This window comes from Melospiza melodia, chromosome 3 (assembly GCF_035770615.1).
Source record: "Melospiza melodia melodia isolate bMelMel2 chromosome 3, bMelMel2.pri, whole genome shotgun sequence".
In the NCBI taxonomy this organism is placed as follows: domain Eukaryota; kingdom Metazoa; phylum Chordata; class Aves; order Passeriformes; family Passerellidae; genus Melospiza; species Melospiza melodia.
In genome coordinates this window covers 111,200,467-111,217,398 of record NC_086196.1, presented here as the reverse complement: position 1 = coordinate 111,217,398, position 16,932 = coordinate 111,200,467, and the positions used below count along the sequence as shown (strand labels likewise).

The 16,932-nt window shown below is 46.7% G+C and overlaps 1 protein-coding gene across 4 annotated transcripts in view; it reads right to left on the bottom strand.

Annotated features, from left to right (window-relative positions):
* Positions 1-16,932, bottom strand: part of CAPN13 (calpain 13) — a 57,166-nt gene that overhangs the window by 11,505 nt on the left and 28,729 nt on the right. For 3 of the 4 annotated variants that reach the window (XM_063152617.1, XM_063152615.1, XM_063152616.1), the window contains exons 8-17: positions 16,720-16,791; positions 14,937-15,022; positions 13,572-13,646; positions 11,637-11,806; positions 9,583-9,731; positions 6,658-6,818; positions 5,122-5,158; positions 3,503-3,565; positions 2,498-2,555; positions 1,259-1,326 (exon numbers count right to left, since the gene is read on the bottom strand). In XM_063152617.1, coding sequence (XP_063008687.1) covers positions 1,259-1,326; positions 2,498-2,555; positions 3,503-3,565; positions 5,122-5,158; positions 6,658-6,818; positions 9,583-9,731; positions 11,637-11,806; positions 13,572-13,646; positions 14,937-15,022; positions 16,720-16,791 — 939 coding nt within the window. The remainder of the gene's footprint in view (positions 1-1,258; positions 1,327-2,497; positions 2,556-3,502; positions 3,566-5,121; positions 5,159-6,657; positions 6,819-9,582; positions 9,732-11,636; positions 11,807-13,571; positions 13,647-14,936; positions 15,023-16,719; positions 16,792-16,932) is intronic. The other variant, XM_063152618.1, reaches the window with a different exon arrangement.

Below are 16,932 nucleotides of genomic sequence, written 5' to 3'. Positions count from 1 at the left end.
GTGCTCACAAACCACAAAAGGTTTCTATTTATAAGGTGCCTTTAACCACAGGGTGACATTTAGCCCCGGAGCACGGACACCCCTGTGAATGAATGTGGCCCCATGGCCTTGCCTCTGCACAGGATCTGCCCTGCCTGGATCCTCCGGGAGAGCAGGCCCTGAGGAGCCAAGAGCACGAGGAGATGATCCCAAACCTCCATTCCCCGCCCAGGAGTCCTGAGCAGACACACAGCACCCACCCCAGTGCAGGATGGTGAAACCTCCCCGAGAGCAAAACTCATCCCCACTGAAATGCAAGCAGACAAATGCTGCTGTCGTGGAACCTGAGTGAAAAAAGCTGATCCTGGCTTTGCAGGCCAGGATAGGTCACACTGTACATGGGTTATCTGCAGGCCAGAGAATTAAAAATCCATCCTGAATTACAGCAGAGCAGAGGCTTTGTCAGCTCTTTGCACGTGCCATGCATTCACAGTGCCCACTTATCCCAGGACAGGCTTTGCAGAGGAGGAAAAGTCTCCTTCACTGGCTACATGCTGAAAGCTGGAAAGAGAGAGGGACTTCTGGTCATTTTAATTCATTTTCTGGCAGTTTTTAAAGGTCTGAAAATGTCTCAAAGCTTTTTTGAGGCACGGAGGAAAAGAGACAATGAGGAAGCAAAGGGGAAGAAACACAGGAGGGAGATGTATGTCTCCATCAAGGAGCCCTCTTGTTCTACAATGTCCAGAAATGTGTTTCTTGTGTTGTCTTGTTAACAGTAAAAAGACTGAGTCACTCAGCTAAATAGCAAAGATACACTGGAAATCCACTCTGGGATGGCCTGTGAGGCCGGTGCCTGGCATTCAGCAGTGACAGTGTTTCTGTCCCTGACACCAGCACTGCTGGCAGCCTGCTGAAGTGCCACCACAGGCAGTGCAACCACCACAGAACAGCTGAGCTATGCCTCAACTCTGCCCTGCCTCCTTGTCTCAGCTCTGCCTGACTACCCCACCCAAGGGTGAAGTTTAGCCAAGCCCCAGAGGGGGCAAAATGAGAGCAAAGGACTGGCTGGCAGCAGAAGGCTGATCTTCACCTTGCAGCAGACACAGCAGAGCCAGGGCGTGCACAGCAAAGTCCTGCATGGACTGTGGGACAGTTATTTATTGGGGATTTGGGCTAATATTTACTTGCAGGTTCTCACACTGGGATGCTCAGCTCAGCCATAACTCAAGGCAAGGATGGGCAGCACCAGGGAAGTTTATTGCTTCTGCTGAAAGGATACATCCATCAGAGCTAAAATGCCTCTGCATGAATCAAAGCTGAATCTCCCTCCCAGGCTGGTCATTTCATCTGCAAGGATTGACAAAACAGAAGGAATTAGCAAGAGCAAGGGCTGTGACAGGCATCAGGACAGCGTTCTGAGGCAAGGAGGACACCCGGCTGAAGGCTCACACAGTTGAAAAGCCCCAGCTTTTCAGTCTCTCACACAGCAGCAAGGGCTCTGTGCCAGGCTGAGGGAATCTGCACATCTCAGACACCTCTGCCTTCCCCAGGGACAGGTGCCCTGTGTGGGCTCACCCTGCACAGCCCCTGCCCAGGGATGGATGTTGAAGATTGCCATGCAAGATGTTTTCCATCACCATCTGTATGGCAGATTACCTTTGTCAAGTGGGCAGTTTGCCTTATCTCTCTCTTTGAGTGACCACATTCACACCTCCCTCGGGAGGGGACATTGCTGATAACAGACTATTGAATGTCACTGCATGGCTGATAAGAGCTATAACATCCCATTGGGAGATGCTCTGCCCAGAGGGAGGAGCCAAGCATTCCTACCCAGATATAATCCAGAGGTTTTGAGACACCAGCATGGCTTTCTCCACTGAATTCCCCAGAGGAACAGCAGCTGCCTCCTCTTCCACTGGATCTTCAGAGGAAGAATACATCCTTCTCTACAGGACCTCCCTTGCTCCAACAGAACCATACCTGACACTGCAGGAGGGCTGCAGCCACATTTCCAATGGGACTGCCACCAACACCCCACAGGGTGTCAGGTTGGGTTCTGACTCTGTCAGTGTTGTTCTAGTGTACTGCATTGTTTATTTTATCCTTTTTTCCCCCCTTTCCCTAATAAAGAATGGTTATTTCCTGCTCCTATATTTTTGTCTGAGAGCCCCTTAATTTAAAATTTATAGCAATTCAGAGGGGTGGGGAGGGTTTACATTTTGCCTTTCAGGAGAGGCTCCTGCCTTCCTTAGCAGACTCCTGTCTTTCCAAACCCAGACAAGGAAAATGACAGTGACAAGAAAGGCCCCTTATGCTGATTTAGCAAGTCCTAAGAGCACTTTGAGTCTGGCTGAGCACATGGCTGAGCTGGCTCCAGCCCCCAGCTGTGGCCCTCTCATGCTCTGATCCCACAGTGCAGGAAGCCACAATGAGGATTGTTTAAGGATCATCAGGACACCATTAAATCCTGTGACTAATTGACTCTAGTCTGAGGATAAGGAAGCACCAAAAGCTTTACCTTGGGAGATCACTTCATTAAGGAGTTGTTTCAGCTGCAAGGCATCGATAGTTGAGCCCTGATGCAAAATAAAGCACAAAGAGATGTCTGTGAGCATCAAGTTTTCTCCTGTGCCACTTTTGCCCAAACCTTTTTTTTCTCAGACACTGTGTCAACCAAGAACCTCTGTTTATATCCATCAAAGGAGCAGCAGCATCCTCTCTGGAGCACGACCCGACTCTCCATGCTGCCGGGCCACTCCAGCTGCACTTCCATCCCCACGGGGTTGGCTCTGCAGGGATGGGGAGCTGCGGATGGGCAGCACAGCAGGCACAGTGTGGGAGGGCTGGGAGCACAGGCAGTGCTGCTCATCAGCCACCCCAGACACCCCTGCTCGTTTTCACCTTCACGCATTGATGTCACCATTAACTGCCAGAGGTTCATTGTGCAGGGACTTTTGACAGCGATTTTTTTCCTCTTGACTAAGTCAAGGAGTTCTTTATAACAGTTTATTAAACCATTAAAAGCATCTCCTGTGAACACAGAGCTTGGCTCTGAAAGAGCAGGAATCAATTACTCAAACGCTGACTGATGTCTGGTTTCCAAGTGCTGAGAAGGCAAATGGAAAATGATGCTGATGAGAGGGGGGGGACTACCCAAGGCTTTCTAATTGCTTTCAGCAAATAAACAAACCAAGCAAAAAAAAAAAAAAAAAAAAAAAAAAAAAAGAAAGAAGAAAGTACACATGCAAGCCCATCACCAGCTCAACTATAAATCTCCAATATTCCACTGATATATGGCACTAGACAATCTATCCCAGCTGAACGTCCCATTTTTCTGGAGGTTTTGGCAAGTCAATCAATACCATTTTCAGGGTATCCACTTGAGGATGGAGCTACATTTCCAAAAAAAAAAAAAATTCTAAATGGATTTGTATCAACATCATAGATCAGTTTTTCTGCAAGTCCACATGTGGTGATTTTTTAATTTTTTTTTTTCTCCAACAATATGTTTTAGACAGAGTACCTGCTTAGCATGTCTTAGGAAAAGAGCCTTATAGGAGCTATCCTGGTTCTGTCTTGGTACATCCTGCATTGAAAACAAAGAGCAAACATAAATAATTCAGCTACTGGAGGCAAAAGTCTGTAGATCCAGACAGCACTTTAGAGGGGCAGGGAATGTGCAGCACAGGCTGCAGTTTTCACACCCCCAAAATAAAGCGGCTTAAGAGTGAGCAACTGCTACTGCAATGAAGGAAGAAGCATATTTTGGGTGTTAGCAGCTAGTACAACCAGGAAGGAGCAGTTCAGGGATGAAGGAAGATGACAGAACACATCCAGGGTGGAATTCAGCAAGTCAATACATGAGCCTGATCCTTATTGATGGACCTTGGTTGGGACACTGCTCAGGGCATGGGAAGATTCATGTGAACCAAGAAAACAGAGCAGAAAAGCTGACTTTTCCTTTCTCTTGTACCTTCGCAGTCCCAAGAGAAGCTTGGACTATACCTGAATAATTGCAATTCAATGGTTAAGTGATTTTTTTTCCCCCCAACCTTCCAGTGAAAAGATACACCAGGCAATAAGGGGAATTATCCTTATATATATCCTTATAATGTTATAAAGTCTTCAGAAAAAAATCTAAGCCCAAGACCCAATGCCTTCATCTCTGTGTGAGATACTTCACAGCAAAGAAGCCCAAATACCTGAACAGGAGCAGAAACTGTGGGTACCACAATTTATCAAAGTCAGAACACTGGCTAAGGACAACAGCCAGGTAAACTGACAGCTTGTCAGTGGAAAGAGATAAAAAGTCACCATTTACACCACCCCTCTAATGGGGCTTAATTGTGTGCTGGAAAATGAATCACAAGGAAAGGACTCAGCTTTCTGTTCTCCTTCACACCTCTGGCTTCAAAGATCTGTGTCTCTGAAAGTTGTAAATAGCAGCCTCTCTGTGGCAGGGCTTTGCTGGTGGGACCAGCCCTGGCAATGTGCACAGCTCACAGCAAGAACTCAAAAAACCCATGGTGGCTGGGCTGGAGAGGACAAAATCGGGGTTGGACTAGAGATGCAGCCAGTTTCAAAGTTTGGTTTGCTTTCTGTCTCTGTCTCTGAAGATATCCTGACGAAAAGCAGCGGAAATCTGATTTGAGTCTCATCTCTATGGACTCCTGTGCTTTACAGGGTACAAGCACTTAAAGGGAATCATCCCCATGGGGAAGGCATGTCCAATCCCACTCACAGGAATTATGTTTCCCTCTCTCCTCGCCATAGATATATACTCATTTTACAGACACTGGAAGAAATTAGAATCTTTTAAGCATTCTCTCCCCTGCTATATTTGGTTTGTCAGAGTGTTAAAGATGGTGAGGTGAAAAAGACAGATGGACACACTGATAAAGGGACTGTGTAAGTCCTGTTTCCTCAAAAATCAGGCTCTGAAACAGACACATGAGAAGAGGAAGGGCTTTTTTGTCACTCCCATCTCCCCAGAGAGGTGTCCTGCCCTCCCAGCAAGGTTGCAGGGTGCCAAACAATGGGACAGTGGTGGGTGGTAGAGGGAGAAAAGAGCAGATGAAGAGGAATCAGTAGAGGTGACCAAATGATCACCACCAGCACTTACACCAGTTTCCAGACTCTTACCATTGGCAGCTCTGGGCTGGTCAGGGAGCTTGAATTCCTAGAAAAGAGTTCCAAGAATCAAACTGGGAGAAAAGAGCCCTTTCCAGAGCACAGATTTGCAGCTGTGGAGGAAGGCAGGCACCACCAGCAGCCCTCACCCAGCCCACAGCCCCACAGGATGCTCAGCACCCATGGCCCAGCCTGGCCCAGCTCAGACAAAGCTGCTGCACCACTCCTGGGTCTCTCTGTGCAGACAGGGATGAGTTTCCAGCATAGAAATGTATTTTGTCTCACCCTGAACATGCCAGGACTGATCTCACCACACAGAACACAGGGCTGCCCTGCCTTGAGCCACTGAAAATTTTCACCTCCTTTCTCTTTGCTCAGCTTAACAGTCAGGAATAAAAACAGCACCTGGGCTATTAAAAGGCAACGTCTAAATGTCTGCAGCCTGCCTGAAACTGGGCCAGGGTCACCATTGCTAAGACATCACATTGAGTGCTTGAGTTTTGCTTTCAGTAGAGAAATTAGACAAGACAGGTTCTATTTTTATAACACCTGTATAGGTAAGTGCTGCAAAGAGCCACTGAAAGGTCATCTCCACACCTGGCTGAGTTCAGGAAGGTCTGTGAGGGTCAGAGGCTCTCCTGGAAAGCTCACTGCCAGGGCTGAGCTGTCTCACACATGACTCACTCTGCTGAAGGCAGTCCAGCCCACAGCGCACACTCTTTGTGTTTGCTCCCATAACTCAGCAGCTGCCTCACTTGGTTCTGGGCTGTTTTTGCCAGGGAGGGGCCAAAGCCTGGAAAGCAATCTCATTATTGAGATATGGGCCAGTGAGGTCAGAGCTGCAATCACATCCACTCTAAATCTTGCTGAGAGAAGGCACTGCACAGTGATGCTTGCAGGTCATTTGGGGAGGCTGAATGCTGGGACTCAGAGCTTGCTCACCTGGAGTAAACCACACCCAAATATAAACAATACCACATTCACTGGCAATGTGAGTGTATGTGTGGTAATAGCTGCCTTTGCATGAACTCAGACACCATTTTTCCACTACACTTATCTTCAAGGCTGCTGTCATGCCCACAGGGAGCCCTGCCTGTCTGTGAGGTGGCTGAGTGAAAGGATCAAGGCCTTTCACTGCTCTTGGCTTCTCCAGGTCCCACTCTGAGCAGAATGGGACCTGATCCATCTGAATGCAATAAAATACTGAACAGCTGCTAAGAATTAGGGAAAACAAGCTCCCCATCCTCCTTTCAGCAGAGAGAAATGTCCCCACAATCAGGGGTAGAGGACACATTTCACAGTTATTGCTCTCTGTGCCAAAGCTGGGACCCTTGGTGGCTGCAGATGAGCTCCTGCCCTGCTCTGCAGTGCCACCCTTGTGCAGCTGAGTGCACACCTGATCCCACTCACCTTTACCCTCCTCTGTGCCTTCCCCACCATCCAGGGACACACCAAAAGCAAATTGCCCCATCAGTTATCCCGACAGCCAAGAGTTAATTCCTGGCACTCTCTGGCTCTGGGGCCTGTAAGGAGTGTGTATCATCTTACTCATGGTAGTCCTGATTCTTTATGAAAATCCTTAGGAGAAATTGGAATTCCTGGTCCTCTGCTGCAGCAGGAACCACGGCGTAGGTCCCTGGGCTCAGCATCAGGCAGCTGGTCACATCTCGAGCCTGGAGAAAGGTTTGCTTCAGAACTCTGGAGTTCTCCTGAAAGAAAAATACAGCTGGATATTTTCCTGTTAGGGACCAGAGTAAATCAGGCAGCACACTCACACAGCCTGCCAGCCCCACACCTCTCTGAATCTGCATCCATCACACCCCAACCTCCCCCATGGCCTGGAAAGCCCAGCCAGGGGACAGGCTTTTCTCAAGGACACATCAGAGCTGGTCAAAGGTGGAGAAAGTGAAAGAAACAGAAGCCAAAAATGAGCTTAAGGAGATTTGAAGAGAACCTCAATTAACATTAAGCAGAGTTCATGAAGGAATCAAGGATGCTATTACTAAAAAATTCCCTGAGATCTTGTGACTCAAAGAGGTCAGAGAGCCCTCTAAGCATGTCACCCAGATGACAATGCTTCAAGAATCCCAATCCAAACGGGCAAGTGTCACAAGAAAACTGAGTATTCTGATCTTTCATCTGTTATTCCAGTATTTTTTTTGCTGAGATGAAACAAATATAATGCAACAGCTATTACTATGATGACATGTAAAGATAGCATAATAAAAAACCCTTCCTTAACATATTCCCCAAAATATATCAGCATGTATAAATTCCATTTAGAATGGTTATACAGCGTGGCAGAGTTATTTATGAGCCATGCCTTTGGGAGACAATAACATAAAACTGCTATTTTGGAAGGGAAAAAAAAAAGAGGATGACTAGTGTTACAGAGGGCTGGGAGGTACACAGACTGCCAAGTATAACGGGTCAGATTTTGAGCAGATAGAAATGGGCAGTGCTGCAAAGAAATAAATGCTGTAATACTTTTTTCCCCCTGCTTTTGAGCCTTATTCCACATTCCTTCTGGTAAAAAGCAGAAGCAGATTAATATCTCAATGGAATCAAAAACTGGTGTGAGATAAGAATCAGCCTCTATACATTTCTCAGCTCTATCACACCACATTAAACTTCCCTCACAGCCATGTATTAGTGTTCCACGTCTATATTTAATCAAAGGCTTCCTAGAGCTATCAGATATGTCCATTCTGCTTTGCATCCTTGCCTGCACTGCATTCTCCTCTCATCCTGCCAGGGGATAATGCTCCTTTCACTTCACAGCAACAATTTGATGCATCTCAAAAGGTACTGAACAACGGATGTGTGGCATTCACATTCTCTGGAAAAATCTCTTTGCTCAGGATTTTTCTCCTGGGAAGCTGAGAAGCCTCAGAGAAAAGGAAGACAATTCTTATCTCATTTGCTTCTCCTGTGTTTTGCTGCTTTGGAATGTGGTTGGAGATTGTTTATCCAACAGGTGATTGTTTCATGTGAATTGTTTTTACTTTTACATGTTTTTACATGACCAATCAGTGTCATGTGTGGGGCCTCACTCATAAGGCCAGAACCCCAAGTGACCTGAGCCCAAAGGCAGCCTGAGGTGAGCCATGGGCTGGCAGCCCACAGAGGCCATGCCATCTAGACTTGACAAACTCACTGAGGTTTATCCATCCTTGATCCATCTCATACCAAAAGAGGGAAAACACACCTGAGCATCAACTGGAGGGGAAGAAAAAATATTAAATGTAAAGCAAGAATAGAGAAAACCCATCTCCTAGTCTGCCTCCTGATTAAACAATCCCTTTTTTGAGGGAACCAAGACCTCTATCATCACCTCCCAGTGAAGGTCATGCCTATTAAAATGGGTAACTAACCAAGGTGGACATGCATCATGCAAGAGCACACAGAGACCTCCATGTCTGGTGACTTTTGGGCATGCTGGAGGGAGCAATTCCCCTTTCACCAGGAGCAGCACAGCTGGCCCAATGGAGTGCTGCAGGCTTGGTACCTGCACAGGACAGAGGATATCCTCCCACAGGGATGGGATAGTGAGCTCCACTTGCTGGAGAGATGCCCTTTTAATGACATCTTTTATTTCTCAGACACACTTTTTTTTATGAGCTACCAAGCCATGCTCTTCCTTTATGAGGAGCTGTTAAACTTATGGCATCAATTATTTAAAGTCTGGGATTAGGGCAAACCTCTCCAGTAATGAGGAGAATGAGGAGAAATTAGGGTTATAGCAATCTCTGTTTCTTTTTAGGCTTTGGGTTTGGAACAATAGCCTCCCACAGTCATTAGCCAACAAGAAAAATACTTTAGGAAGGGTTAGCATCTATCCACACTAGCAACGTGCTTTCAGTAAGGCTGGTAATGCTCTGAGGACATCAAAAAGACTTGAAAGGAGCTTGAAAAGGCACCTTTCTGGACAGGCATCAAGAAAAAAACCCAGAGAAATTGAAGTGGAGGTCCCAGGTGTCTGAGTGGATTTCCTCTACACTGGTCTCTAGCAAAGGCTCTCAAGTGTTTTGTAAATGTTTCTACACAGCTTTTCAGATGGAAAACAGGAGGATGAGTGAGAAAGGCCCACTTTGGGGAACAAGAGACAATCTGCTTCCCTGCCATACCATGCCCCATGCCCAGCCAGCATGGCATGCCACCAGTGCTGCTGCTACAGAGGATATTGCCCTGACACATCTCCTAACCCAGGCACTCCCTCAGCTTCCCAGGGCTGTTCTGCGATGCTACAGAACTAAAAGTGCCACCTTTTCCTTAAGACATGAATGAAAGAAACTAAGCCTGCTCAACTCTGCTTTTACTCTGAGTTTTCTACAATAGGAGGCACCCAGAAATTCACACCACATACCGAGTTTTTAACAGGCCAAAAGGCAATTCAGCCTTGCATTCCCACACACAGGTAAAACAAGCCACACAGAGAACAGCAGTGCCCACATGATATCTGACTGTGCTTACCGTGGTGATGAAAAAGCCAATCCCCAGGTTTCTTTCATCCTGCACATGCTCAGCGGGTTTTTGCATGAGTGAAATGGCTACATTACAGGTTTTTGGGTTGTGATCTAGCACTTTGAAAAAATACTGAGGGTTTGTAGAAGCTGCACCTGCTGAGAAAGTGTTAATAGGTTAGCAGTAGGCTCAGGGATGTTCCAGCAGCAGCCTGTTGTGTAAAATCTTCCTTGTGTTGACCCAGAGGAGCAGGCAGTCACTGCTCCAAGATCCTTTCATCACAACAGAGCACTGCAGTCTCCACACTAGCACTAGAACTTGAGGCATCTGGAGGTAAACTAATTGCACATTCATAATTTTAGAAATTTCTGGCAAAGTCACGGAAGTCGTGTGGATTTCTCAACCCCCCTACATCTGCTCCACCTCCATGGCAGCGTGGCACACTCTCCCAGCAGCAGAAAAGCAGGAAAGTGCCTCTTAATCAAGCACCTGACCCAGAGGCTGAGCTGAACAGGACTGTGGCTTTGAGGTGATAAACACATAGAAAAGGATAAAATGGTGCAAAGCTACCCTCTTCTTCCCTGCTGCCAGTGTTTGTGATGGACAGACAGAATGTCGAGCCCCAGAGGGAAACAGCTGCTTCTTGGCCAAGGCTTTGGTTAACAGGAAGCATTCCTGGTTACAAAAAAAAAGAGCAATGAACTGCCCTAAGCGCTAAAAAAGGACTGAGATGGCAGCAGAGTAGAATTTAAGCCAGATCCCGGTGCTGGGTGGCCTTGAAAGTTGTAAATTTGAATGATTGTGCTTGGACAGGGACTTGAGGGCTGTTGGGAAACACAGGTCCAAAGAAAATGGTTCTGCCTGCAAACTCCTAGTTCAGAGCTTGGCAACCTCTATCTTTCCATCATTTTGTAGCCCCTTGCCTACAAGAAGCCCCTGCAGCTCCTTGCTCAGTCCCAGTGGGTGTGGTGTGCAGCAGCACAGGCATTGCTTTGTTATCACATCTTGAGGTTAGGAGCAGGAGCCTGAAATCTGTAAGCCAAAACCTGGTTGCTGCTAAGTCAAGGATTGTCATTTGAGAAAAAAAGAATCCTCTTCACTGATCAGATACTACCATCCTAGATTAAAAACACAAAGCCCAAACACTGATGCAGCTGTAAAAAAAAAAGTGAGATGAGATAAGATAAAAATGTAAAAATATACTGCTATTGATTGGAGCTTACAATGCCAGAAGAGTTCTTGCAAAGGCAGTAAAACCACTGGTCTTATCAGCCCAAAAAGACCTTTTTACCTTAAAAAATAGAGTTTGGTAGCACATTTTTTCCATTCCATTGTGGTGGTTTGCATAGGGTTCCCACGAGGGAAGAGACAAGAATCTGAGTCTATGTTATAGAAGGCTGATTTATTATTTTATGGTATATATATTATATTAAAACTATACTAGAAGAATAGAAGAAAGGATTTCATCAGAAGGCTTGAAAGGAATAGAAAAGGAATGAATAATAAAATCTTGTGACTGATGGAGAGTCTGAGACAGCTGGGCTGTGATTGGCCATTAATTACAAACAACCACATGAGACCAATCACAGATGCACCTGTTGCATCCCACAGCAGCAGATAATCAATGTTTACATTTTGTTCCTGAGGCCTGTCAGCTTCTCAGGAGGAAAAATCCTAAGGAAAGGATTGTTCATGAACTGTGTCTGTGACATTCCATATCCATTCCATTTCAGAGCACTTTTTGCTCTGTAAAATCAACAGCATATTTGTCAGACCAGACTTTCTGATGAAGTGCCCAGTAACACCTACTTCAACTGGCTGAAAGAAGATATACAAGCTCATTTTGACTTAAAGGTTCCTAAATCACAAGTCTCCCGTTTTAACTCAGCAGCCAGCGCTGCTGTTGCTTTGTTTCTGCCTGTTTAGCTGATAAGTGCTGTAATGGGAAAAGGCAGCCATTAACACCTGGCGATCAATACTTTGTGCAATCCGGTGCTCAGAGTGAATTTTCACATCAATGAGGAGGAGAACACCACCAGGTGAGTGCAGTGAGCATCCCTTACCCCGGGAATAGCGGCTCCTCCTGGAGGGAAGGCCCGGGCTCCACAGGTTGGTGTAGCTGGTCAGAGACCACGCTGCTGTGCCGTGCTCATCTCCAAAGTCCAGGAATGTTGGGGTGTTGTTACATATGTACAGCCATGAAAACTGCTCCTGGAAGTCCTTACAGCACATCCTGCAGAGAAGGAGGGAAATGTCACCGTTCAGTTCAAGACAGAAGAACGTTGCCAAGAGCTAAAGGAGGGAATCCTGGCCATCTGCTCAGCCCTGGTGAGGCACATCTGGAGAGCTGTGCCCAGTTCTGGGCTTCTCAGTACAAGAGAGACATGGAGCTGCTGGAGCAGGTCCTGTAGAGGCTACAAAGATGATCAAGGGACTGGAGCATCTCACTTTTGAGGAAAGGCTGAGGGAGCTGGGCTTGTCCAGCCTTGAGAGGGAACCTCATCAATGTCAGTATCTGAAGGGAGAGTGTCAGAGGTTGGACCAGGCTCTGCTTGGTGATGCCAAGCAAGAGGACACAAGAGGGAATGGGCAGAAACTGATGTACAGCGAGTTCCACCTGAATATGAGGAAGAATTTCTTTACTGCGCAAATGACCACACACTGGAACATTGTGACCATGTTCAGAGGGGTCCCAGGATGAGGGAAGAGACAAGGATCTGACTCCATGTTTCAGAAGGCTGATTTATTATTTTATGATATATATTACATTAAAACTATACTAAAAGAATAGAAGAACGGATTTCATCAGAAGGCCAGCTAAGAATAGAATAGGAAGGAATGATAACAAAGGTTTGTGGCTCAGCTCTCTGTCCAAGCCAGCTGGGCTGTGATTGGCCATTAATTACAAACATTTAAGATGGGCTAATCACAGACGCCCCTGTTGCATTCCACAGCAGCAGATAATCATTGTCTACATTTTGTTCCTGAGGCCTTTCAGCTTCTCAGGAGGAAAAATCCTAAGGAAAGGATTTTTCATAAAAGATGTCTGTGACAGAACACGTTGCCCAGAGAGGGTGTGGAGTCTCCCTCACTGGAGTATTCCACAACCATCTTATCACAGTCCTGTGCCACGTGCTCTGGGATGACTCTGCTTCCACCCTCTGTGTTTCTGTGCAGACACCAGTTTGTATCCACATTGACCCCATGTCTGTAAGAAGGGAGATTGCGGAGAGCTCTGCAGGCACCTGCAGCTCTGCTGGCTGCTACCTTGCAGGAGAGCTCAGCTCTCAGTGCATTTTGGGCTGCCCTGACTGCCCCAAATGCCCCAGGGTAAAGCACAGGGCACGTTCAGGGGTACCTTGCTGGAGCCCTGCCATCTCCAGCACACCTCTGCCACTGTCCCTTGTAGCTCCACAGTGCTCTGTCCCATACTCATGCTTCACTCAAGCCTCACCTGTGTGTTTCAGACCCCACTGCTTTCCTCAGAGCCCCCCAGGGCACGTGTGCACTTTCTGAATAATCAGTTTTTCCAAGGGACAGCCCATGCATGGCTGAGCTGTACCTGGGAGCAATCAGAGGCAGTGAAAAACCACAAGCAGCACCTGCAGAGCAGCCAAGTGCACAAGCTCAGTGACCTGCTTAGCCAGCTGTCCCCTCCAAGCATCTGTCAGTCCAAGGTTCAAACCACACACTTTATGAGGAGAGGTGGTGTGACAAAATGACCAGGTCTCAGAGGGCTGGATTTTTACTTCTCTCACTTTTCTTTTTGTTTTTTTTTTTATTTCATCAGCCTGTCACTTAATCTTGGCCAACTCCATTTTTTTAGGTCTTGTTTCCTCTGACACCACAGGGTCAGGACAATCTCCAAATTGTTGTTTGCACACAGCCAACACAGGGTGCCTTGAGCCACCATCAAGAAGAGAGAACTGCCAAAATTACTTTTTCCATAATGAAGGCAAATAGAAAACCCTGCAGACAAAGGATCAATAGGGAAATACCAGAATTCTCCATCATCCTTATTTCTGAGGAGGGCTTCTCTGTATTTAGGCTCAACACGGTCCCACTGAGGAGAGCTGCAAAAAAAGAACAAATCAACAAGATGTGAGGCACAGCTTTTCATCTTTGGCCTATTCCTCCAAGCAGCCGGTCAGGTCATGAGGGATCAGGAGGGGTGAACAAACTGTGCATTGGAAACAGGACGAAAAAATGGAACTCAGCTGCCTAGCCTGGGGTGGGGAATCCTCCCCTCTGTCCTGGTCACCTGTCCCCAGGCTGGAGAGGCCCCAAGCCACAGCACTCTGAAGCCCTGATATTCCACTGACATGCAGGGAGCACATTACCCAGTCAGATGTGCTGTTTCCAAGCAGCATGTTTATAATTAAGTGATAATTGTACTTTCTGCAGAGTTTAAGATAAATAAACAGCACGTGAATCAATAATTTATTGATCTGTGCAGCTCACCTGTGAACGTGCTGCTGACATTTCAATTACACTTAAGATTGTAATGCACCCTTCCAAAAGGATGGGAGGATGCTGCCTGAGCAGAGGGATGTTATCCCAGCCTCAGACACATCCACACAACCCACCAACCCTTCCAGGTGCAACACTCCAGCCTGACTTTTCTCAGCAGAGTGCTTGTGTGTGGTCCTAGCAACAGGGAGGGGTGGGATGCTATTAAATAACCTAAGAGTGGCAAAAGAACATCTCTCTAATCATGGAAACACTGATGCAATTCCAAAAGGAAAACTAAGATCTATTTGTTTACAAAATAATGTTGCAGTCTGTATAATTATTTTCTTTGGGAAAGAGACGTTGGATTATCCACAAAGGCAGCTAAGTGATCCTTGCATCCCCAAAGCTGCATGAAGGATCCAAAAGATTAGTTCAAGCCATTCCCTGGCACTTTGCCTCTGGAATAACCAAGCACCCTTTCTGTCCCTCTGTGTTCAGTGCTGCCCTGCTCCATGGACTCATCTGACCATCCTCTTCCCAGAGTCAGCCCCATGGGAGCAGAAGAAAGAGGAGGAAGGTGGATGTGTGATTTCTGCAGGAGGATTCAACAGAAGCAGCCATCCAAGGACATGGTCAGAGCTTACTCCAGGAAATAAGAGCTCTTCCATCCAAGACTTCTGCAGAATCATTCACTGGGTAAAATGCATACACACAGACAAGAAGGGACACCTGAGCCTGGCAAGGCTGCATTAGTTTCCCCTGGATTGGATTTCTGCAGGCAGTTGCTATGCAGATGGAAATAATGCTCATAATTAACTGATTTGGAAATATCTGTTTTGTTAAAATGGGTGCAAGGCAGAGGTTCTTATAAAAGATTGATTCAGTGTTATATTAAAGCTTTAAGACCCTACTTATCACTCCAGGGCCCCTTCCACTCCCCATGGCCCCATGGATTCCAGATCCTGATGATATGCTTCCAGGCATTCTTGTAGGGGACCTGTAAAGAGGAAAGAAAAACAAACTCAGTCACAGCTTTTCACAATTCAGTGAAGAGAAGGGTAATAAAACAGAACTTCCTCTATACCTCAGAGACCAGATTTAACCTCTGATCTCATTTTCCCAGCAGTGAAAAATCAGTGCCTTCTGCTGCACTGCAAAGGAAGGATGTGTGAGAGAAAACCTCTCAGGAAAACCATTTTGCTTTCCTGAGGACAGTGAATAGCTGACACAGGGAGAAGCAGCAGCATTCCTGTCACACTGCATGAATTCAACAGCCTTGGGAAATTCCAGTGCCTAATTCTGCACATCTGATGCTGTGAGTCAGCAAAGGCAGAGACTTTGAGGAATGAGGTCACCAGACTGCCTGGAGTGAAAGCCAACAGTCAGCACAGAGAATGGAATACAAACACAATCTGTGGGGCTGTGGTTTGCAGCAGCTGGGGGTTCTGGTGTTCTCCTCCTTTTGCTGCCACTGATTTAAGTCAGAAGCAATTAACTTTTGTCAGTGAGTGAAGCCAAAATGGTGGAAGTGGAAAGGAGAAGCAAACCTTGGTTTTCTGGCTCTCCTTAGGCACACAGGCAGTGTTGGAAACAATACCATGGCAGTCTCTTCCCAGGCAAAGGCTCAGCCTCTAATTATTGCCCCTCAGGACAGCCCCTTGGATGTCTTGGCACTTGATTAAGTGGGGCAAAGACTGTTTCTCCTCTCTCACACGCCAGAGCAGCCTGCTTCTCTTCCAGCAGAATTGGGGCACCCCTCTACCCTGCAAAGAGACAGCTGGGGCCTTCTCTGGAGCTTGGCAACCCCCATATTTCCATTTTGTAGCCCCTTGCCTCCAAAAACCAGCACGCTGGCTGTGATGATAGCACCAAGCATGCCATGGCACGAGAAAACCAACAGAGAGAGGGGGGATAAGGGAGAAAGCAGCTTATAGGGAAAGCAGCATCCCCTTTCCAAGGTACTTTAGGTTCCAAGATTCAGAGGTTTTGTAGCTATCTTGCTTGACAGCATAGCTATTGTTTGGTTTCTCTCCTCACTGTTAACTCTCCCTGTGTGCACTACAGCTTACTGGGCTAAGCCATGTTCTGACTTCTGGCTGTAAAAAATCCTTAATTTCTTTTGATCCATGTGATAAATTGGTTCTCAGATCATCAATATTAATATTCAGCCAGGAGCAGTTCTGCATGAGTACAACAGCTTTAAAAGATGGAGAAACGCTGTTCTTGAACCAGCGATTTACTCCTCACACAGTGATTTTTGGCAGCTTGTGATTGAGCTGAACAAATGTAGATTTGCATCAGATGACAAATCCCACAATTTCAGCCAGTGGTTCTGCTTGCATTTGAATCACAAAAGCACATTTTTAAAGAGTCAGCATGGAAAAAAAATCTCCAGAAATGTTGGATTTGACACACTGGTATTGTATTGTGTTTGGGACACACTGCTGAAGTGTCCCACAAGAAAAGTCAATTTCAGTTGCATTTTCCGTTAGAAAACAACATGGATTTGGATATCCTCCCTCTTTTTGTTGTGGCAGAGTCCTTCCATCTCTTGGAATTTGAACTATGGGCTTTCAGCAATGCCCCCTGAGCGTGGAGCTAATTCACCTCACTCTGACTGGACCAGCAGCACCACTGCCCTGTGGTGGATCATCAGTACAAGATCTGCAGGCAGGAACAAGACCCTGGCCTTACCTTCACAGCTCCTGTGACGGTGTAGGCATGGCCCTGCACAATCCCATTCCTCAGCTCTATGTTCCTGCTTGACTGCAGAGGGGAGAAAGCACAGCTTTTAGCTCCTGCCACACCACACAGACACAGCCACCAGCTCCCATGAGTGTCATTTGCACTAAACAAAGCCTGGGGTCTGACCACAGCAGCTCCTCAGGGATGTTCCTCCAGGAATGT